Source organism: Coregonus lavaretus, assembly GCF_964263955.1.
Source record: "Coregonus lavaretus genome assembly, chromosome: 18".
Classification (NCBI taxonomy): Eukaryota; Metazoa; Chordata; class Actinopteri; order Salmoniformes; family Salmonidae; genus Coregonus; species Coregonus lavaretus.
Genome location: NC_140005.1, coordinates 22,863,721 through 22,884,078, shown reverse-complemented (window position 1 = coordinate 22,884,078; position 20,358 = coordinate 22,863,721). Strand labels below are relative to the sequence as shown.

Sequence of the window (20,358 nt, the reverse complement as noted above, 5' to 3'; positions counted from 1 at the left end):
TTCCATTTCTATGTGTGTTGCTGCTGCATTAAAGACTCATTTGTTGCTTATTTCAGCAAGGAGCAACAACGTGTCATCAACTTTGTTAATATTGATGGGGGGGGGGGGGGGAATTGGTACCGTTACATATCGGGATATTATTTTTGACAATATATTGTAACGTCGTCAAGACACTATCGCAATATAATGTTTGTGCTAGTTGGCTGCACCTGCACCAACACTCCAGTATTTTTCCTTCATAGCTTGTTCCCAATCTTTTTAAATAAGCAGCAAATTTGTTTTCAACACTTTTATTTCCATGACTGATCAAAACTAGTTTTCTCATGGCTCTCTCTCTTGTCCCTCTGCAACAGACATATGGTGAGTAATATGTTTGGATCATCGATTCGCAATTAAATTCACAATATCGAATCGCAATACATATAGAATTGTAATAATCACAATAAATATCATATCGGCACCTAAGTATCGTGATAATATCATATCGTGAGGTCCCTGGCAATTCCCAGCCCTAGTTGTTGAGTCCATATTACCGCAGAAACGGACTCAACAGCACGATTGCTTGTCAGTCCTGTCTTCTGTCAGCTGTTCGTTATGACGGTTATTTTATTTCCATGGCGGTCTTCATCCATAACCATCGGTTACACGGTTATATGGTCATTATGCCAGCCCTAATTTCATGTACCTAGTGTTTCACTTTTTTTTATCAAGCAATAGCCACACAGATGAGCAACAGTAGGTCATGCTTTGTAAAGGAGAAGTTGACTGTTACTACAGGGTCATGTTAAGACAGTTAGTGCAACCACATAATGTGAAAGAAGGTGGCCTAGGCCTAGGTTGTTACATTACAATTCTCATGTACCTTTTCCTTACCCTATCCTAATTTACATACTGTAGCACACACTGATTGTTATTGGCTTATACACTCCCAATGAGCAAATAGCTATGCTTCCTATGATAGGTATCTTCTCTGATGCCAAGAATAGCCTAAGTCCTATTTCTGGAAAAGCTTGATTTGCCTTTGTTGTGTGATGCATCGGTGAATACACACGGTGTCCACACACTGCTGTGCTTGGCTAGTGCAGGACAACATGGACCAATTAGACTTTCGGATTAATGTCCAGAATGCAGAGTCCAACATTGGTATGTGTTCTAGTTTTAAAGGTTTATTATCTACAGGTATAACAGAAAGCAAAAGTGAAATATTTGTCAATCCTCCAAGTTGGTCTGCAGGTATGCCTGTGAGAATGAAGGGCGTAGGCAGTGCTCTAAATTAAAACCCTTCATTTGTAGCACTGGTGGAGCACAACATAAAATCTAGGAGCACCAGAAAATAATATATCTTTTTGAATTGATTGAGATCTAGCATATTGGGTGTATATGAATTCTTGCTCCTTTTGAAGCACATGTAATATTTAAACCTGTAAAGACATTTGTTTATTATAAAAAGCTACAATGTTGATAAAAAAGCTGTTCATTGAAATTAGTCATTTGTGTAATATTAGGTTTCTACATTGTGCAAAAGCACTACCTATTGAAATGCATTACATTGAAAATTCTACAATGTCTCTTTTTTAAGTTTGTGAGTGATGACATGCAAGTGATCAGTCATTCATTCATTGCTATGATCATTGATCTTATAAATAAGCCATCCCTTTTCATTTTTTTCTTTGCCCCCTAATGTTTAGATATACTGATAAAGTAACCAGGTTGTTAGCTAGCAAGCTAATGAGGTAACATGACTGAACAAGGTGTAAACAAATGCTTGTGAGTGTTTTTGGAATGACCCGCGACATGGTTTATGAACAGGGCCTAAAAACTAACTTTTTGGTCCACCAGCCACTGTGGCAGGTAGATTTAAAAAATCTACCAGCCACTCAGAATTCTTACCAGCCAATACATGAATTGACCCTAATAACACCAAAAGCCAAAAAAAATACTTTTGGATTGGGTTTTATTGTGCCACAAGCATCTGTATAGGCTTGTAGCTTCATACTTTGAATTATTAAAGAGTTCATTCTGGCACTTCAATTAAGTGATTTGTAGAGAATATGGGATTTGAATTCCACAGCAATGGTTAAACCACATCAGGAGACCACTTTTGAGGTCTAGGGAAGAAAATAAAACTAAAGCGAGGTGTTTGGCTGGCGGTGTTTCTGTACTGCATGCTCAATAGCAGAGTTTGCTCATCATGATATCATATCATTCTGCCAGTTAAGCCTGCTTCCATTTAATTTGAGAAATACAAATCGCTGATGCATTCTGTAATATTCTTTACATTTAGACTTTGGATTGAATGAATCTGCGCTCACCTTTTTCTCTAGGGCACTCAGAAACAACTGCACAGTGAAGCCTATCATTACAACCGTCATTATCTGGGTGATTTATTTTTTTAAATATTTTTTCTGGTCGCACTGGTGCTCCCAAAATAAAATGTCAGGTCGCACAGCAAAATATCAAGGAGCATATGCGACCAAAATAGTCGCACTTTAGAGACCTGGGCTTAGGGCACATCAGCTTTGTGTGAAATGTCTGTCAAAAGTCCTGTGCTGTGAAAGTCAAGTAAAGTATGATGTCTGTCTTTTTTCTCTTTCAGCGGGAGCTTTTATATTTGGCTGTACTGTGGCACTGTGCTTTCTGATAAGGGACCTCATGTTTTACGTGATTGGTGAGTGAGTTCCACTGACAGTAGCTGTTTGAAGTAGGGGATGGACGCCTGTCAGCCAGGCCTGGGGCCTAAACTAACCTGTCATTAAAATTATCAGGAGGTACTTGTTGAAAATACTAGTACATATTTGAACTAGTGATACTGTTTGTGTGTCCCAAGACTTCCAGGCTTTACCCATACAATTACTGCTTCTCCACAGCTCATTCAAGGAAATAGACCTTAAAGGGATAGTTCACCCAAATTACAAAGTTGGTTTCCTTATCCTGTAAGCAGTCTATGGAGAAGGTATCACGCCAATCCATGCTTTGGGTTAGTTTCCCTGGCACTGTTTCCACATGCTAACGTTTTGGCATTTGTGGCACAAATCCCATTCAAGTCATGGGACCGATATTCACTTTTTTCGCGCATCATGTTCAAAGCATCTATAAGTAACTGTTTGAGCTTCACAATCAATGTTAGATACTTTTGGATGAAAGTGAACGATCCATTTAAAGCATTCGTTGAAGTAATTTTTCCACATTTGCATTGCAAATGGTCTCTCCACTAATAAGATCAGAGCATGAGCCATTAGATCTTCTGAAATGGATCCGTGGCTTTCCCACGCAACCCGATATGCATACATATATTTTCCTGAAACGAAGACCTGTTCCGAATGGACCTGAGGACAGTCAGACCTGTTCCGAAAAAGACTATGGAAAACAGACTCGTGCTGGTTCGGATCCGAGAGACCCGTTCAGATCTGAGAATAGAAAGAAACCTCCAACTCGGCGTTGCCAGCGTGGCTAATAAACAAGTGATATTGGCCAAATCATCCACCATTACGTGTCCTTAAAAACTGCCAATAACCAAATACAAAAAAACTAAATGTGTTGTGTTTCGATGTTCAAAACTTTATAGTCTATTGGTTTTTACTTTCCTAAAACAATAATTGTCTACCGCACAGTTTAGCTGTCTGAGATTTGAGCGCTAAATGCATCAGGGCGTTGCATGCATATAGGCCTACAGGCTTAGGTGTCCACTGTATGATATTCATATAAAACAATTAAATATTAAGGGAGACAAGCTTAGGCCTAGCACTAGAGAGACCGATAGAAAGATAGAGTTTTGCCGGCGCCATGTTCCGAACATCGACATGGATTTCTTTATACTTGTCTGATAGGCTACTACTGCTATACAGATATAGGCATACAGGAGGCTAATTTGTAAATTTTCGATCCGAATATGTTTTTGAAAGATAAGCATTATGTTGTTAGCACAGGAGACTGCTGAGAGGAGGACGGCTCATAATGATGGCTGGAATGGAGTAAATGGAATGGTATCAAACACCTGGAAATCATGTGTTTGATGTATTTGATACCATTCCACCCTATTCCGTTCCAGCCATTACCACGAGCCGTCCTCCCCAATGAAGGTCCCACCATCCTCCTGTGATTGTTAGATTATAGGAGTAACTCTGGTAGGCCTAAAACATTACTCCTCACCTCAAGTTCAACTGTGGGAGTCAGTTGGAGTACGCACTGCCGTCACAGGCCTGCAGTAGCTAAGCCTAATAATAGCCATACCATACCTTCACAAAAGTTGCTTAACTTAATTAGGGTAATATCAAAAGTAAGTCAAGTCATTGTTTATAGGGAAAATATGAACAGGTTATTATATTGCTGCATTCAATTAAGTTTTGCATTTTGCCCTCTTTGGTTTTTCCTTTCCTTTTCATTTATTTATTTTATATTTTATTTAACCTTTATTTAACTAGGCAAGTCAGTTAAGAACAAATTCTTATTTACAATGATGGCCTACACCGGCCAAACCCGGACAATGCTGCCCTATGGGACTCTCAATCACGGCCGGTTGTGATACAGCCTGGAATCGAACCAGGGGGTCTGTAGTGACACCTCAAGCACTGAGATACAGTGCCTTAGACCGCTGTGCCACTCGGGAGCCCATGGTTTGTGTGCGAGTAGCATAGTAGGCCTTACGGGAATACCGGTAATTCTGTTATATTGCGACAAACAATATTACAGCTGGAACTTAATTTGGCCACCGAAAATGGCTCAACAGAATGAAACGTTCAAAAAAGCTTTGAACAGGCTTATATTGCAGCTATTACCAACAAAGGCGATTGCCTACCGCAGGCCTACTTAACAAATTACAGCAATAGGCTAATTATATTTATTTTACAACAGGCCTACTTTTAACCTTAAACTAAATACGGATCACAAAATTAAAAAGACAGAACTTAATTTAGCCAACGAAAATGTCTCAACAAAATGAAACAAAACACTTTTTGCATAGGCTATGTAGAGAACTGGTTTAGATTATGAAATAGGCCTACAATAATAATACTAATTATTTACATTAATAATAATGACTAAACAATTGATAATAAATACAAAAATAAATAAATTAAAGGTAGACAATTGCATCAAACCTGACTAGTGAGTTGCACACATTCCATTTGGCCACTCCAACGTTCTTCTCATTCCCCTTGTCGGCTTCTTTTTACTATACTCTTTCTCCTCTAACTTTCGTTTTACTTCAATGAAAAATAGCTTCATCTTCACAATCAACAGTAACCTAGGCCAAGGCTCCTTTTACTCTCTCTCTCTCTCCTCAGCAGGTGAGGTGAGCAGCTGGAACCAGTTTCAGTCGGACGTAACTATACGTTTTATTGAGCTGCAATTGGCTGACACAGATAACAAGCTCGCTAATTTCTCATCACACAAACAGTAAATTAACAGAGGACAGGTCCAATCGGGTCCAGTCGGTAAATCAATTTGAATTGCACATACCCGAGACCCGTGCCAATTATATCAGACTCAACCCAGATCCGAGACAAAAGTCAGAATTTAGGACCTGGACCCGCTCGTCAGATCACAGAATTTCGGGTCTGTTGGACCCGTGAAGACCTCTATGAGCCATCCTCAGTATGCTGTGCATTTAATCACATTTGGTGAGTTCAAACAAGGTGTCTGACTGAATGTCTCCCCCTGGCAGGTGGAATTACTGTTTCCATCATAGCGTTTGGCTTTACCATCAAGTTCCTATGTGAGCTTGCTGCGCGGGTGGTTAGCTTCCTACAGAATGATGACCCTGGGAGGAGGGGCGACCGCAGCATCTACGACTATGTACGGGGGAACTACCTGGACCCGCGCTCCTGCAAGGTGTCCTGGGATTGGAAGGATCCACAGGAAGTGGGCCAGACTATGAGCTTCCGTGTTCAGGTAAGATCCTTTCCTACCTAACTGCTTGAAATCAAACATCTAGGCTACTTCACAGTCATTTCTGGATTTTAAGAGTTAAGTTTCTGTATGAAACTATTATTAGAGCACAACCACCCACCTCAAATATTAAAGGTCCAATGCAGACGTTTTTATCTCAATATCAAATCATTTCTGGGTAACAATGAAGTACCTTACTGTGATTGTTTTAAATTAAAATGGTTAAAAAAAAGGGGAAAAAATGCTTCTTAGCAAAGAGCAATTTCTCAAGCAATAATTTTGCTAGGACTGTCTGTGAGTGGTCTGAGTGGGGAGGGGGAAACTGAAAACTAGCTGTTATTGGCAGAGAGGTTTGGAGAGGGGTTAAAGTTCTCCCTCACATTTTGGGACTATGTCAACAATGGACTTATGAAACAAATACCAAAATATAGTTTTGGGGTGGAGTTTTCCTTTTAAGTTTCAGTCATGCGATATGTTTACTTCTTTGTGAAACTCCAAGGGGGGGTTACAACTCTCTTTTCTTATGTGTCTATTAACTAATTGGCAAAAACTCCATCCCACCAAAACAATTTCAGGCGGTCTTTTCAAACAGCTCTTACACTAAAAGGACATTATCATAATTTTCACAATTTCACAGTATTATTCCAACCTTATAGTGTAGAAAATATATATAAAACACAGGAAAATCACGTTTTTGATTGCACTGGGCCTTTAAAGAGAATGTGTATGAGGGATACACTTTTTTTTGTTTCTGCGGATTTTAATCAGTAATTCTGTTATTTGTCTTGTCGGTTGGGTTTCTATTGGGGCCATAAAGCACACAATGAAGTTTCAAGTTTCAAAGTTTATTTGTCACGTGGACGGGACACAGCAGGTGTCAAATAGTACAGTGAAATGCTTACTTGCTAGCTTTTTCCCAACAATGCAATATTCAATATCAAGGTGAGAATAGACTGTTGGCACGATGGTGTTCTGGCACAAGTTGTGGTGCTAGAGATCCTGCCATGGTTTGTCATGGTTTGCTCTGACTTTCTACCCCAGCTCTTCTATAAGAACGGCCAGCCCTTCCCTGCCCACCGGCCTGTGGGGTTAAGGGTCAACATCACCCACATAGAGCTGGCCCTAGACATCCCCATCACCCAGGAGGTTCTGCAGGAGCCAGAGTCCAATGTGGTCAAAGTGGCCTTCACTGTCCGCAAGGCCGGACGCTATGAGGTAGCTGTCAAACTGGGAGGACTCAACGTGGCCTACAGCCCTTACTACAAGATATTCAAGCCAGGTAAGGTCATGACCTTTTGGACTGTGTAACTAACCCATCTCAGGACAGGACTGTGCTATATTTGTAAGATAAATGCGAAGCATGGGTGACATGAGGACGTTTAAGTAATGGATATTGATAATTGTGTTTTTGCTTATGATAAAGAACAGAACTTTGACGTTGCCTAGTAAGAATGAATAATGGCCACCCAGACCAGAAATGTTGATACCACTGAATTATAATGCTAATGTTACTTCCAATGTTCTTTCCATTGCTTGTCCTCATAACATGATAATAAGGCAATATCAATATTTTTTAAAATCTGATTGTTTATTACAATGTTTGGAATTATTTGTATTATGCTCTACAGCTGTAATGAATACTCAGGGAGAAAAAGGTGTAGATTCACGTGCAGAGCGCGGCAGGTGTTTATTACGCCTTCGCAGAAGGCAGGAATCGTGGTCACAGGCAGGCAATGGTCATACACAGGTAGGCAAACAGGCAGGTGAAACAAAACTAGGGACTGAAGGCTAAAACTGGTTCTCACAAACGAGCTAGGAAAAGGCTTAGTAGAGTCAAAACGAACAATACCTCACAAGGCACAAACAGAAAGAACTGAACTAAATAAGGAGCTAATGAGACCAGGTGAGTAACAAACACAGGTGAAATTAATTAACAAAAATGATAGACAGGGCTACGTTCAAGAACACAAAGAAACAGGGCTACGTTCAAGAACACAAAGAAACAGGGCTACGTACAAGAACACAAGGTGAACTAAGAAAACAAATACAGAACCTTACAACAGCTTTGCTCAATTAGCCTTGATAAGTGTTGAAAACGGTCCCTTAACATGGAAGCAACTTTAACCTTTGTGTAAATTAAGGAGAGCTGTTTTTCTCAGTTTTCTCAGGGCCATTGTATGTATTTTACTGGCAAATACTACATACTTTAATTTGAAACATCCCCTCAATGCTCATCTCTTCCCCACATGTTCTGTGTCCATTTCAGGGAGAGTGGACCCGTCCAAAACAAAGATAGCCTACCACTTCTCCACCCTGGTCTTAGTATATGGCCAGCAGCATACCCTGCAGATCGAGCCTCGGGACGAGTATGGCAACCCCACCAGTAACTCCACCTCACTAATAGACGAAGTCAACTACAGCATCCACGTCCACTCGGTAAGAACCCAACATCATGACACAACACAACACTCATACAACAGCATAAATTCATTTGCTTCCTGATTTTAGACTGTGAAAGTGGACAATGGGAATCCATTTTGTGTCTTCTTCCTCTCAGCTGGGCACGGTGGATGACGACAGTCTGGAGGAGTACTACAGTAAGTCAGTGTCGTCCAACAAGCAGCTGTGCCAGGTACTGCTGAAGATCACCCTGAGGAAGAAGGGCTGTTTCCGGGTATGCATCTCCTATACCGACCTACCCCTCAGCAACGGGGAGTTTGACATCATTGTTCTCAGTGGTGAGTAAGGGTCCTATTTTAGGGTACGATTACACAAGCCCAGGTGAAGGAAGAGAGAGTGATAGGATAGTGGATCAAATGGTATTTCACCAACTTGCTACATGTATTTTCAGCCTATCATACTCAAAATGAGATACTCCACAATGTAATATATGTAGAGTCTAGACTTTCGTCTTGGTGTAGTAAAAGTTGTGGTTGTAGAGTTCTCATATCACTCCTTTGTTTCAATTGCTACCCTTCCACCTCCCCCACAGATAATGAGAAGAACTGTGTGGAGAAGAACGTGTCCACCACAGGGATTAGCATCTACTTTGAGGCGTACCTGTATGGCACAGGGAACTACAGTAACTACAGTAACTCCTCGTGGCAGCTCCCAGCCTCGGCTCTGATGGCCCCTCAGAGACGGCCCTCCATGGGGGACGAGGAGGACGAGCATGACTCCCCTGTAGAGGGCCAGCCGGAGAAGGTCAAGAAACCAAAAAAGGTCTACTGCTACATATCGCCAAAGGTGGGTGAAGAGGGGATAGAAAGGATGTTTTTGACTAGACATACCACATGCTCTACAGCTGGGTGTGTTGCAGACTTCTGTCATTGACTGGACAATTTACTTTTCTGCTACACAGCAACTGTCCGTGAAGGAGTTTTACCTGAAAATTATTCCATGGCGCCTTTTCACCTTTCGAGTTTGCCCAGGGACAAAGGTAGGACAAGCAGCCCTGCTGTGAAACACTGTGTGATGTCCACATAATACTGTCTGACCTTTAGCAGTAGGTTTAATGAGCTTGTGTGTTCACCGTCATCTTTCTGCCCCTCCAGTTCACATACTATGGCCCTGACCCCATTCACAAGTACTTGACTCTTGTGGTGGATGATGGGATCCAGCCGCCAGTGGAGCTGAGCTGTAAAGACAGAAACATCATGGCCGCCACCTTCATCCGTTTCCTGCACAAGAATATCGGTTGGTATCCCTCCTTTTACAATTCAGTAACCCTGGGGTGTACCTGGTTAAAATAATTGTTTGGCCTCTGTAGAAGCATTGAGATTGGATGGTTTGTATGCTGTTGACAGGTGGCTCGGAGACGTTCCAGGACAAGGTGAGCTTCTTCCAGAGGGAGCTCAGACACATCCACTCCAAGAGACCTCGCACCAAGACCTGCCTGAAGATCACACGCCACTGCATCCTGGACTCTGTGAGTGAACCCACCGTGCAACTATTCTCCGAGCCACAGTGAGATTAAGAACTGCTACTGCAGACTCATATGGTGATAATGAGTGTTAAAATGACAACGTTTTAAAATGTCTGTCTCTCCCCAGTCTCTGAAATCCACCCGGAACTTCTCCGCGTCTGACTGGAGTAAGAACTTTGAGGTGGTGTTCCAGGATGAGGAAGGTAAGATCAACACTCAACATACAGCAGATGACAAGGCAGTCAACTGGTGTTGTGTGTGGGGAGGGCTGTTGAATGACTAAGTATGTGTGTTGCGTTGGTCCCTAGCTCTGGACTGGGGAGGGCCGCGAAGGGAGTGGTTTGAGCTCATCTGTAAGACCCTGTTTGATACCACCAATCAGCTGTTTACTCGCTTCAGTGACGACAACCAGGGCCTGGTAAGACCTCCCTACTCACCAGCACAACTAACACAATACGGCTAGGGCCAGTATTCAGTGACCTAGTGCTGGGGTTAGCCAGTAGGATATTGAGGGACTGTGTCTGTCCGTCGTATCTTCTCAGGTCCACCCCAACGCGGAGCGGCCGGTCCATCTGCGTCTGAAGATGTATGAGTTTGCGGGCCGCGTGGTGGGGAAGTGCCTGTACGAGTCAGCCCTGGGCGGGGCCTACAAGCAGCTGGTCCGCGCTCGCTTCACCCGCTCCTTCCTGGCCCAGCTCATCGGACTCAGGATGAACTACAAGGTACGCCCTCCGCCTCAGTCCCACATCCTCTGAGGACCTAGAGATGGAACTCTCTTCCAATGTTTACCTCGATGCTTCGGCTGGTTGGAAAGGCGATCTGTTTATTTCATAGCGTATGAGTTGTATATCGTGGTGTTTCTAGAACACATTAAGATTTCACCCTGCCGCTTTAAGTGGTTAAGTCATCCTTATTGATTCGCCGAGATAGAATGACATGTTTATTTAAAATCCATTTTCCTGTGTTTGCATTTCATTTTCCACGGCAGTACTTTGAGACAGATGATCAGGAGTTCTACAAAACGAAAGTCTGCTTCATCCTAAACAATGATGTCAGTGAAATGGACCTGGTGTTTGCCGAGGAGAAGTACAAGTCAGGACAGCTGGAGAAGGTGACAAGGGAACCTTTCTGTTTGACATGACTTCCCTTATCCACCATGTCATCTCACAGAAAAAAGAAAGCACTAACTAAACAGAATAATGATTTCCTTGGCAGACTGCTTAGTACTCATAGAAAGGCAGTGTAGGGTCTGTATGTGGGTGCGTTGTCAGTCATGTCCTGAGCTCTGTCACTCTGCAGGTGGTGGAGCTGATATCTGGAGGAGCTCAGATTGCTGTCAACAATGAGAACAAGATGCATTATCTGAACCTGCTGGCCCAGTACAGGCTCGCCAGTCAGGTGCGAGACGAGGTGGAGCACTTTCTCAAAGGTAGGGATAAAAACACTGATATAGTATAGGGTCATTTCACATTCACCCCTGTGTCTAATCTGGAATCTCTATGAGGGGATAAGCAACCAAGCTTTTGGCAATTAACTGTTTTGTGAATTGCAGGTTTGAATGAACTTGTTCCAGAGAACCTCCTGGCCATATTTGATGAGAATGAGCTGGAGGTATGTTGAATAAAACTCACAACTGATTTAGTCGCTAATTACATCCCTTATCATACGTTCCAAGCTTACATCCCTTGTCATACGTTCTAAATCTTAGTCCTATGGCCCTGTAATGTCTAAATGTCTGTCTGTCCCCAGCTGTTGATGTGTGGTACGGGGGACATCAATGTCCAGGACTTCAAGGCCCATGCTGTGATCGTAGGAGGGTTGTGGCACTTCAGAGAGAAGGTGTGTGACATCACCTGGTCTGAGCCATAGTAGATGGTGAAAGATACTGCTTTGCTACAGTATTATATGGATGGAGATGTGTTAAATGTGTTAGTGTTGAGCCCTGTGCTGACTGTGTTGTGTTGTGCTAGGTGATGAAGTGGTTCTGGGCCGTGGTGTCTAGCTTCACCCAGGAGGAGTTGGCTCGTCTGCTGCAGTTCACCACAGGCTCCTCCCAGCTGCCCCCTGGGGGCTTCAACACCCTCTGCCCCTCATTCCAGATCATCGCTGCTCCCACACACAGCACCCTGCCCACCGCACACACCTGGTGAGTGGACGGGCATGCACGCACCCTCACAAACACACACACACACTCAGACATGTACCGTGTGTGTGTATATATATATATATATATATATATATATATATATATATATATATATATATATATATATATATATATATATATATATATATATATATATATATATATATATATATATATATATATATATATATATATATACATATATATATATATATATATATATATATATACATACACATACAGTGGGGAGAACAAGAATTTGATACACTGCCGATTTTGCAGGTTTTCCTACTTACAAAGCATGTAGAGGTCTGTAATTTCTATCATAGGTACACTTCAACTGTGAGAGATGGAATCTAAAACAAAAATCCAGAAAATCACATTGTATGATTTTTAAGTAATGAATTTGCATTTTATTGCAAGACATAAGTATTTGATCACCTACCAACCAGTAAGAATTCCGGCTCTCACAGACCTGTTAGTTTTTCTTTAAGAAGCCCTCCTGTTCTCCACTCATTACCTGTATTAACTGCACCTGTTTGAACTCGTTACCTGTATAAAAGACACCTGTCCACACACTCAATCAAACAGACTCCAACCTCTCCACAATGGCCAAGACCAGAGAGCTGTGTAAGGACATCAGGGATACAATTGTAGACCTGCACAAGGCTGGGATGGGCTACAGGACAATAGGCAAGCAGCTTGGTGAGAAGGCAACATCTGTTGGCGCAATTATTAGAAATTGGAAGAAGTTCAAGATGACGGTCAATCACCCTCGGTCTGGGGCTCCATGCAAGATCTCACCTCGTGGGGCATCAATGATCATGAGGAAGGTGAGGGATCAGCCCAGAACTACACGGCAGGACCTGGTCAATGACCTGAAGAGAGCTGGGACCACAGTCTCAAAGAAAACCATTAGTAACACACTACGCCGTCATGGATTAAAATCCTGCAGCGCACGCAAGGTCCCCCTGCTCAAGCCAGCGCATGTCCAGGCCCGTCTGAAGTTTGCCAATGACCATCTGGATGATCCAGAGGAGGAATGGGAGAAGGTCATGTGGTCTGATGAGACAAAAATAGAGCTTTTTGGTCTAAACTCCACTTGCCGTGTTTGGAGGAAGAAGAAGGATGAGTACAACCCCAAGAACACCATCCTAACCGTGAAGCATGGAGGTGGAAACATCATTCTTTGGGGATGCTTTTCTGCAAAGGGGACAGGACGACTGCACCGTATTGAGGGGAGGATGGATGGGGCCATGTATCGCGAGATCTTGGCCAACAACCTCCTTCCCTCAGTAAGAGCATTGAAGATGGGTCGTGGCTGGGTCTTCCAGCATGACAAAGACCCGAAACACACAGCCAGGGCAACTAAGGAGTGGCTCCGTAAGAAGCATCTCAAGCTCCTGGAGTGGCCTAGCCAGTCTCCAGACCTGAACCCAATAGAAAATCTTTGGAGGGAGCTGAAAGTCCGTATTGCCCAGTGACAGCCCCGAAACCTGAAGGATCTGGAGAAGGTCTGTATGGAGGAGTGGGCCAAAATCCCTGCTGCAGTGTGTGCAAACCTGGTCAAGACCTACAGGAAACATATGATCTCTGTAATTGCAAACAAAGGTTTCTGTACCAAATATTAAAGTTCTGCTTTTCTGATGTATCAAATACTTATGTCATGCAATAAAATGCAAATTAATTACTTAAAAATCATACAATGTGATTTTCTGGATTTTTGTTTTAGATTCCGTCTCTCACAGTTGAAGTGTACCTATGATAAAAATTACAGACCTCTACATGCTTTGTAAGTAGGAAAACCTGCAAAATCGGCAGTGTATCAAATACTTGTTCTCCCCACTGTGTGTGTATATATATATATATATATATATATATATATACATATACACATGCACTCTTACACATTCATATACATGTGCTGTACAGTCAGTTTCAGTTATTTACTTGAGTAATGCACAGACACACTACACATCTTGTAAATACACACATACACAACTGTCAAATGACTGACTATCTGTGAATTATTCTCTCTCTAGTTTTAACCAGCTGTGCCTCCCCACCTATGATTCCTATGAAGAGCTGCACAAGATGCTGAAGCTGGCCATCAGTGAGGGCAGTGAGGGCTTTGGCATGCTCTGAGTGGCCCTCTCCCTGGAGCTCACCCCCAGACCCCAGACTCTGGTCACACTGTGGTCCTGCTTATACAGCAGGGGCGGTACCAACGACACCAGCGCCAATCAGGCCCCTGGTATGCCCGTTACCCTCTCATTCCGCTTTGGACAATGGACATCCCTCCTCGACTCACACGGACTACCCATGATCCTCTTTCAGTGGTAGAGAGCATTAAAGGAAGTCCACAGGATGTCCCAGAAGGCTCTGGGAAGTCCTCAGGTGTCTGCACTATGTGTATATACTGTACATCGTTTGCTTTTCTAATGAAGAAAATGACCTAGTGTTTAAAAAAGCTTGGTAGTTTTATTCTAGATGTTAGAGTTGCTTAATTGATATGTTTGAGACAGAATATAGAGCTAGTTAAAGAGCCTAATGAGCTTGGTGTTGTATTGGTTTTCTGATTTCTTTTTTGTGGAAAACATCGGAGGAACATTTAAATGCAAAAGCATCCTACACAAAGTGTGGAGAAGCTGCGCACCCCATAGCACTTTGGCCTTAACTGATCAGGGAAGGATGTGTGTGTATATAGTACGAAAAGTATGAAAATGTATGTACTCACTACTTTAAGTCGCTCTGCTAAATGATTAAAATGTCAAATGTATATACAGTATATATTATATCACTCTTTAATTTCAATATGTGTACATGTTAATAGGTTGTCATGTTATGGCAACAGTTCAGATATATTTTCAAACAGAAGGGACTTGATAGATCTTTGAGGTCACATGTTTTTGTTGGTGGGAGCTGATTCATTTATTTTTTGTTATTACCGTTTCACATCAACAATTGACTTCAATGTACAAATACATGGGTTTTCAAAGGAACAAACTAATTACTTCCCCATGTCAGTGTGTCTGTTTTAACTTATGGACTGATTTGTGTTGTTTTCACCCATACTGTTGATGACAATGTTATTTGTCTTGAGCCGTAATAGTTTTTGTTTTAAAACCTGCCTTATTCAAGCACTTTGCCTCTGACTTAATCTGGAGAACTGTGTAGTTAAAAGAAGCCTAGACTAGCAAAAGTATAACAACAGTGATATTACTATAATATTACGTTTGGTCGTTTTTGCAGTGGAAGTTTGAGATGTCAGTATCAATTGGATGTTTACATGTGAAGAGACCGGAACTCAAGGTTATCTTGATATCTGTCATGTCTTGTGCTCTTGACTGTTGGTTTTCATGCACTGCCTTGTATGGGTTTACCTCCGGATCTCCAATCTCATCTATGCATCCCCTGTGTGTGTGTGTGTGTGTGTCCCTGTCCATGATTATGTGATCTCAGCTGCCTCCTCTCTAGCTACTACCCATAGTGTGCTGTCTCTGACTCCTACAACTCGGTAGATAAGCCACCTGAGTAAGGGATACTGAGACAGGATACACAAGATGAATATTTCTTACCTGTGTTGACTTATTTCTATTGACTTATTTCTACATATTTATTTCCAGACGTATCTAATGATCAAACCATGAGCCTACAGGATGGTGGGAAATATTGTTTTATGTTCTGAACTGCATGTATTAATCTTCTATGGTCATTTTATCTCTGCAGCGAACATTTGTACATTTGACAAGATGCAGCATATTGTGGTGTGCAGCTAACCACATTATGTACAGGCTATTTAGTAAAGCCAACATCTAGAACATAGCACAGTAGCCTAAAGCAGACACATTCTTATGCAATATTATTGTATTCTTTGTATTCACCTGAATCATCAGCCTCACAACGTACCACAAATGCAAACCCACGGCGGGTTACATTATTGTTATTAAACTCTCCTAGCATTTGCAGTTTCAATGTGACGCAGCCACTAAGAGATTTTCCACTTAATTGAACATCACCTCACTCTTGTTGAACAGGATACACACTTATCACTAACCAAGCTCCTCGGACTAACAGAATAACTTGTACCTTATTGGGAACCTCTTAAGGGTGCTGGGTTTTTGTTATTGCTGCTGGGGTTTACTGCACATACCTCCCAGTCACTCAGAATTTCTCATTTGAGACATAGTGAGCTTTCATCCTCCACTAGGATTTGCCTAGGGCAAAGTCTTAAAGGGATACTTCTGGATTTTGGCAATGAGGCCCTTTATCTACTCCCCCGGAGTCAGATGAACTCGTGGATACCATTTTTATGTCTCTGTCTCCAGTATGAAGGAAGTTATATGTAGTTTTGCGAGCCAATGCTAACAAGCGTTAGCGCAATGGCTGGAAGTCTATGGGTATGGAAATGTTAGACTAGGTAGATGACCTAGTCAACTAAAATGGTAGCTAGCTGCTATCCTTATGGAGGCACAAGTCAGACACAAGACTTGACAGAAGTAGCATTGCATTGTACTATAGGAATCAAGATATTAAATATTCTTATACAAACCATGTGCAGTTACAAAAGTGTAAATAGTTGAAATGCAGTTCAGATAAAGACATGTTATGAAGATGTGAAAAGAAACAGCGGCTGTGATTTTAAAGTTAATTGTTTAGAAAGTGTTTCACTCTCATAAGCAGGTCCTGCTCTCAGTGTTTAGGGTTCTAGTTCGAGTGATTGGGAAATCTCAGTGGTTATTGTGGTTTGGTTTTGGATTTGTATCTATGTAAATATTGTGAAATAGTTGTTTATAGCTTGGAGGTGTGTAAAATAAATGACAAAACTGTTGGCCATCACTGATGAATGTCAGGGTTCCTGCTCTGCAGTCCCTTTGTTGTTAATGGGATTAAAAAGTGATGGAAATTATTACATCTTGTGTCAATTTGTCTTTGTTTAAGGAGGCTAAGATTTGCTGGACTGTTTCAAGGATTCTGAGCTGGCCACAAGCAGAAGACCCCATGAAACCTACATGGACAACATCTTCAGAGACACTGGTCTCAGAACAGAGGACCTACTAGCTGTCATGAACAACAGAGAGCTTTGGCATTCCATCATCCGACACATTGCACCACCATAAGCAAGCAATTAATTTATTCCATGAAGGTACGGCAAAAAATCAAGTATGCTTAGTTACATTGGTAAAATAATGTTCACCTTCATTGCAAATACCATTAATAAAAAATGAAGGAGGAAATTATGCTGAAACAGAACATTTGATTTGAACAATTTTGGGGTGTAATTTAGTGATCAAAGCATTGAATTGATTCATTATTACCGTTCAAAAAGAAGTCAGGGTCCTGGACCAGTCCATGGCCCCCTGACAAGTGACTCCAAACTTTGAGGAGAGCCCTGGGTTTGACCCTCACTGATGGGGAGTGTGACTGATGCTGTGAGTATGAGAATCCGGACTAGGCCCAGGCCCCAGCTCTCTGACTGCTGACTGAGAAGAGTGTGGTGGAACTACGTGACCGTAATGAATGCAGCAGCCTGGCTGGCTAGTGGATACAGCATGTGCCCTTTCACTGCAGCCCGGACACACCAACCATCCTCTCCACAGCCCAAAACGAAAGATGATTCCCACAGACCGACAAGGTCTTGCTCCTTCCAGGATGATCTCTATTTTATGTGACATCCCAGCGGTCTGTCCTTGGACACAATCAAAGGAATGGAGAGGAGAGGAGCGTCCATCCGGCAGCCTCACCATAGCCTGGCCTCAATTATCCCATCTGCTGTGGTACAGTGACAGGCCAGTCTCCAGGTGCAGAAATGGGAAGGCCTCATGTTGCATTAGCATTTCATTAAGATTACATGAAGAGCATAACCAGATGCTGCCTGACTGCAACATGCTGGGAATATCTGGAGGCCTGCTCTTCATCTGGACTGGAGCTTCTAGATGGCTACCAGACTGCTTTCACTTCCCTCCTACTATTGATGTATTTATTCTGCCTGTCATTTGTGTGACTTGCATGTTATGTTTAGCTAGTGCATAACAAAATTACCTTCGTAACGATGGACACACTTTCTTTCATCATTGCCTTGGCCTGTAGGCCTTTAAAGTAGTATGCCATCTCATCACTTTAGTCATTTTATGTATTTTTGCTTTGTATTTGTGGAACATACTTCAAAATGTTCTTAAATGTTATGTGTTGGTGCTTCTAGACTAGGACAATTCAGAAAACTGATTGAGGACCTTATTATTGATGATGAATGTGTTTGTTTTTTAGGGCGCCAGCCGCCAGGTAGCCTAGCGGTTAAGAGCGTTGGGCCAGTAACCGAAAGGTCGCTGGATTGAATCCCAGAGCTGACTAGGTGAGAAATCTGCCGATGTACCCTTGAGCAAGGCACTTAATCCTAATTGCTCTGGATAAGAGCGTCTGCTAAATTATACAAATATACTTGTATTTCTATATGTGTATTTCTGTAATTTCTGTAATTCAGGGCTCATCTGTAAAAGAGACCTTGGTCTCAGTACAACTCCCTGATAAAATAAAGGAGAAAAAAAACATGAATCACATGATTCCAGCAGAATGCGATGTTCTCTCAGACACAAGGGGGCAGTATTTCTACATGAGAAGCAAAGCCGCAACGGTATGGCAAGACTCCAGTCAGCACGGTTGACAAGCTTAGCGCTAACGCTAGAGACAGATCCCACTAACAGTAACTGATGAGGGGCTTTCCTCACTTCAACTGGCCACCACGCTTGTCCTGATATCTCCAGTCCTGCACAGTCAGGAAGAGTTAGAGAGTCCAATGATAAATGTTCCAGATTACAGATGTCTGATTTATTTATCTAGTGAGTTGAAACACTTCAGCGAACCAGCCTACTCACACCTCATTACTGTTTAGAAATAAATACGCCTCATTCAATAAGACTGGTTTCCCATCAGTTAAAGACTTAATGAAGTCAACCAATTGAGTGTTCTACTGTGCACTGGAATGTGATACTTGAGTATACAGAAGTGATAACTGGTGCCAAAAAAAGGCTTCAATGTAAACTTGTGGCTGTAAAATGGCAGGTCAAGACAACCATCACTGTGCATGGACTACATATATCCAGTGTAGAGCCAAGCCTAGCATTTAATGGTTTTGTTGTAGGAATGGGGAGTACTCCAAACATGCAGAACCCCTGGCCCTCCACACTACATCCTCATGCTCACAAACTGCCTGCCTCCCACCATTGTTGTGTAAACCCTATCAGGGCTAGGCCAAGGCATCTTGAAGCACTCGGAAACAGGGGTTCAGTCCCTCAGTCTTGGCATGCACCTGGGTATTTGCATAATGACCCCTTTCAAATTCCCTGCAGGAATGCTCGATACATAAGGACCACAAATCAAGATGGCTGCCTCTGGCCCGCCATTGAGATATTGTACCATATTTGTTTGTTTGTTGATTTGTTAACCCCCTTCCATGAGCAATATTGTGTGAAGATAATCTATGATGTATACAATGAATTCACAGAATCATCTTTATCAATAGGAATCCTTTGGGACATCATTTTCTGACAATGTTCCAATTCTTAGGCAATGGCCTAAACAAGAGCAGTTGTGGGTGGTTAGCTCAAACCATTGGATTGCCTTGAAAGGGTTGAGCTCCATTTCCTCTCCCGACTTAACCATTCTATTCCTGAGGGGAAGTCTATCTGTTTGTCTGCTAGCCCATTATAGGATAATTGTGCACAGACAGTATAGTGCTGTGTGGGACAGAGAGTAGAAGTGTGGCCCGGCAGTCTTAATGTCTGAAGAACATGACTGATGTTTCCTCCTGCTGGACAGCCTCAGGGCCTTATGCTCCCCATTCCAACATGGGCTACTGATTACCTGATTGGACGGCGCTGATTAACTGGCAACTCGATTGGCTGTAGGTATTTATCATCCGTGCTGATTGAGGGGCCAGTCTCAATCAGTGTTAAAGGATAGGAGAGGCAGGCGCTCTCCAGGAGCAGCCTTGGCTAGACTTCTCCATGGGCCTCCGTCCTCCTCTCCTCGCAGGCACCATGGAGGACTGACTTCATGTTACGTGCGACCAGATCCTTAGGCCTGGGTCCAAACCCTGGAAAACGTCAGCCACATGGAGCGTCGTCCTCAAAATGAGACCAAATGCTCTCAGCACGGAGCGGAACACAGCGGCTGGCCAGTTACAACAGCTCTGACAAAGTGATGGATTGACGAAATTACTTTAGTAGATATTTATCACCACCAGTTCCGTCCCCTCCAGGTCTCCTGCTGCACCGCTGCCAGGGCCAGCTGTGTGGGGCTTTATGATATGGTGACAGTGTGGCGGCGACAGTGGCGTTGCGGGGGATTGTGGGGGAAATGACGATGACCCTGGGGGAGATGGGCGGCCAGGTGATGACGGCGC

General features: G+C 42.7%; 1 protein-coding gene across 2 annotated transcripts in view; it reads left to right on the top strand.

Annotated features, from left to right (window-relative positions):
- LOC311145840 (apoptosis-resistant E3 ubiquitin protein ligase 1-like) overlaps nt 1–16,869 on the top strand; it is a 34,042-nt gene extending 17,173 nt beyond the window's left edge. For both annotated transcript variants that reach the window (XM_084182167.1, XM_084182168.1), the window contains 18 exons: nt 2,597–2,668; nt 5,663–5,889; nt 6,928–7,165; nt 8,153–8,322; nt 8,444–8,624; nt 8,879–9,132; nt 9,248–9,325; nt 9,441–9,582; nt 9,693–9,814; nt 9,939–10,014; nt 10,120–10,229; nt 10,354–10,533; nt 10,800–10,922; nt 11,111–11,240; nt 11,364–11,422; nt 11,561–11,650; nt 11,782–11,957; nt 14,000–16,869. In XM_084182167.1, the coding sequence (XP_084038293.1) occupies nt 2,597–2,668; nt 5,663–5,889; nt 6,928–7,165; nt 8,153–8,322; nt 8,444–8,624; nt 8,879–9,132; nt 9,248–9,325; nt 9,441–9,582; nt 9,693–9,814; nt 9,939–10,014; nt 10,120–10,229; nt 10,354–10,533; nt 10,800–10,922; nt 11,111–11,240; nt 11,364–11,422; nt 11,561–11,650; nt 11,782–11,957; nt 14,000–14,102 (2,531 nt within the window). In that variant the 3' untranslated portion in view covers nt 14,103–16,869. The remainder of the gene's footprint in view (nt 1–2,596; nt 2,669–5,662; nt 5,890–6,927; nt 7,166–8,152; nt 8,323–8,443; nt 8,625–8,878; nt 9,133–9,247; nt 9,326–9,440; nt 9,583–9,692; nt 9,815–9,938; nt 10,015–10,119; nt 10,230–10,353; nt 10,534–10,799; nt 10,923–11,110; nt 11,241–11,363; nt 11,423–11,560; nt 11,651–11,781; nt 11,958–13,999) is intronic.
- The last annotated feature ends 3,489 nt before the right edge of the window (nt 16,870–20,358 follow it).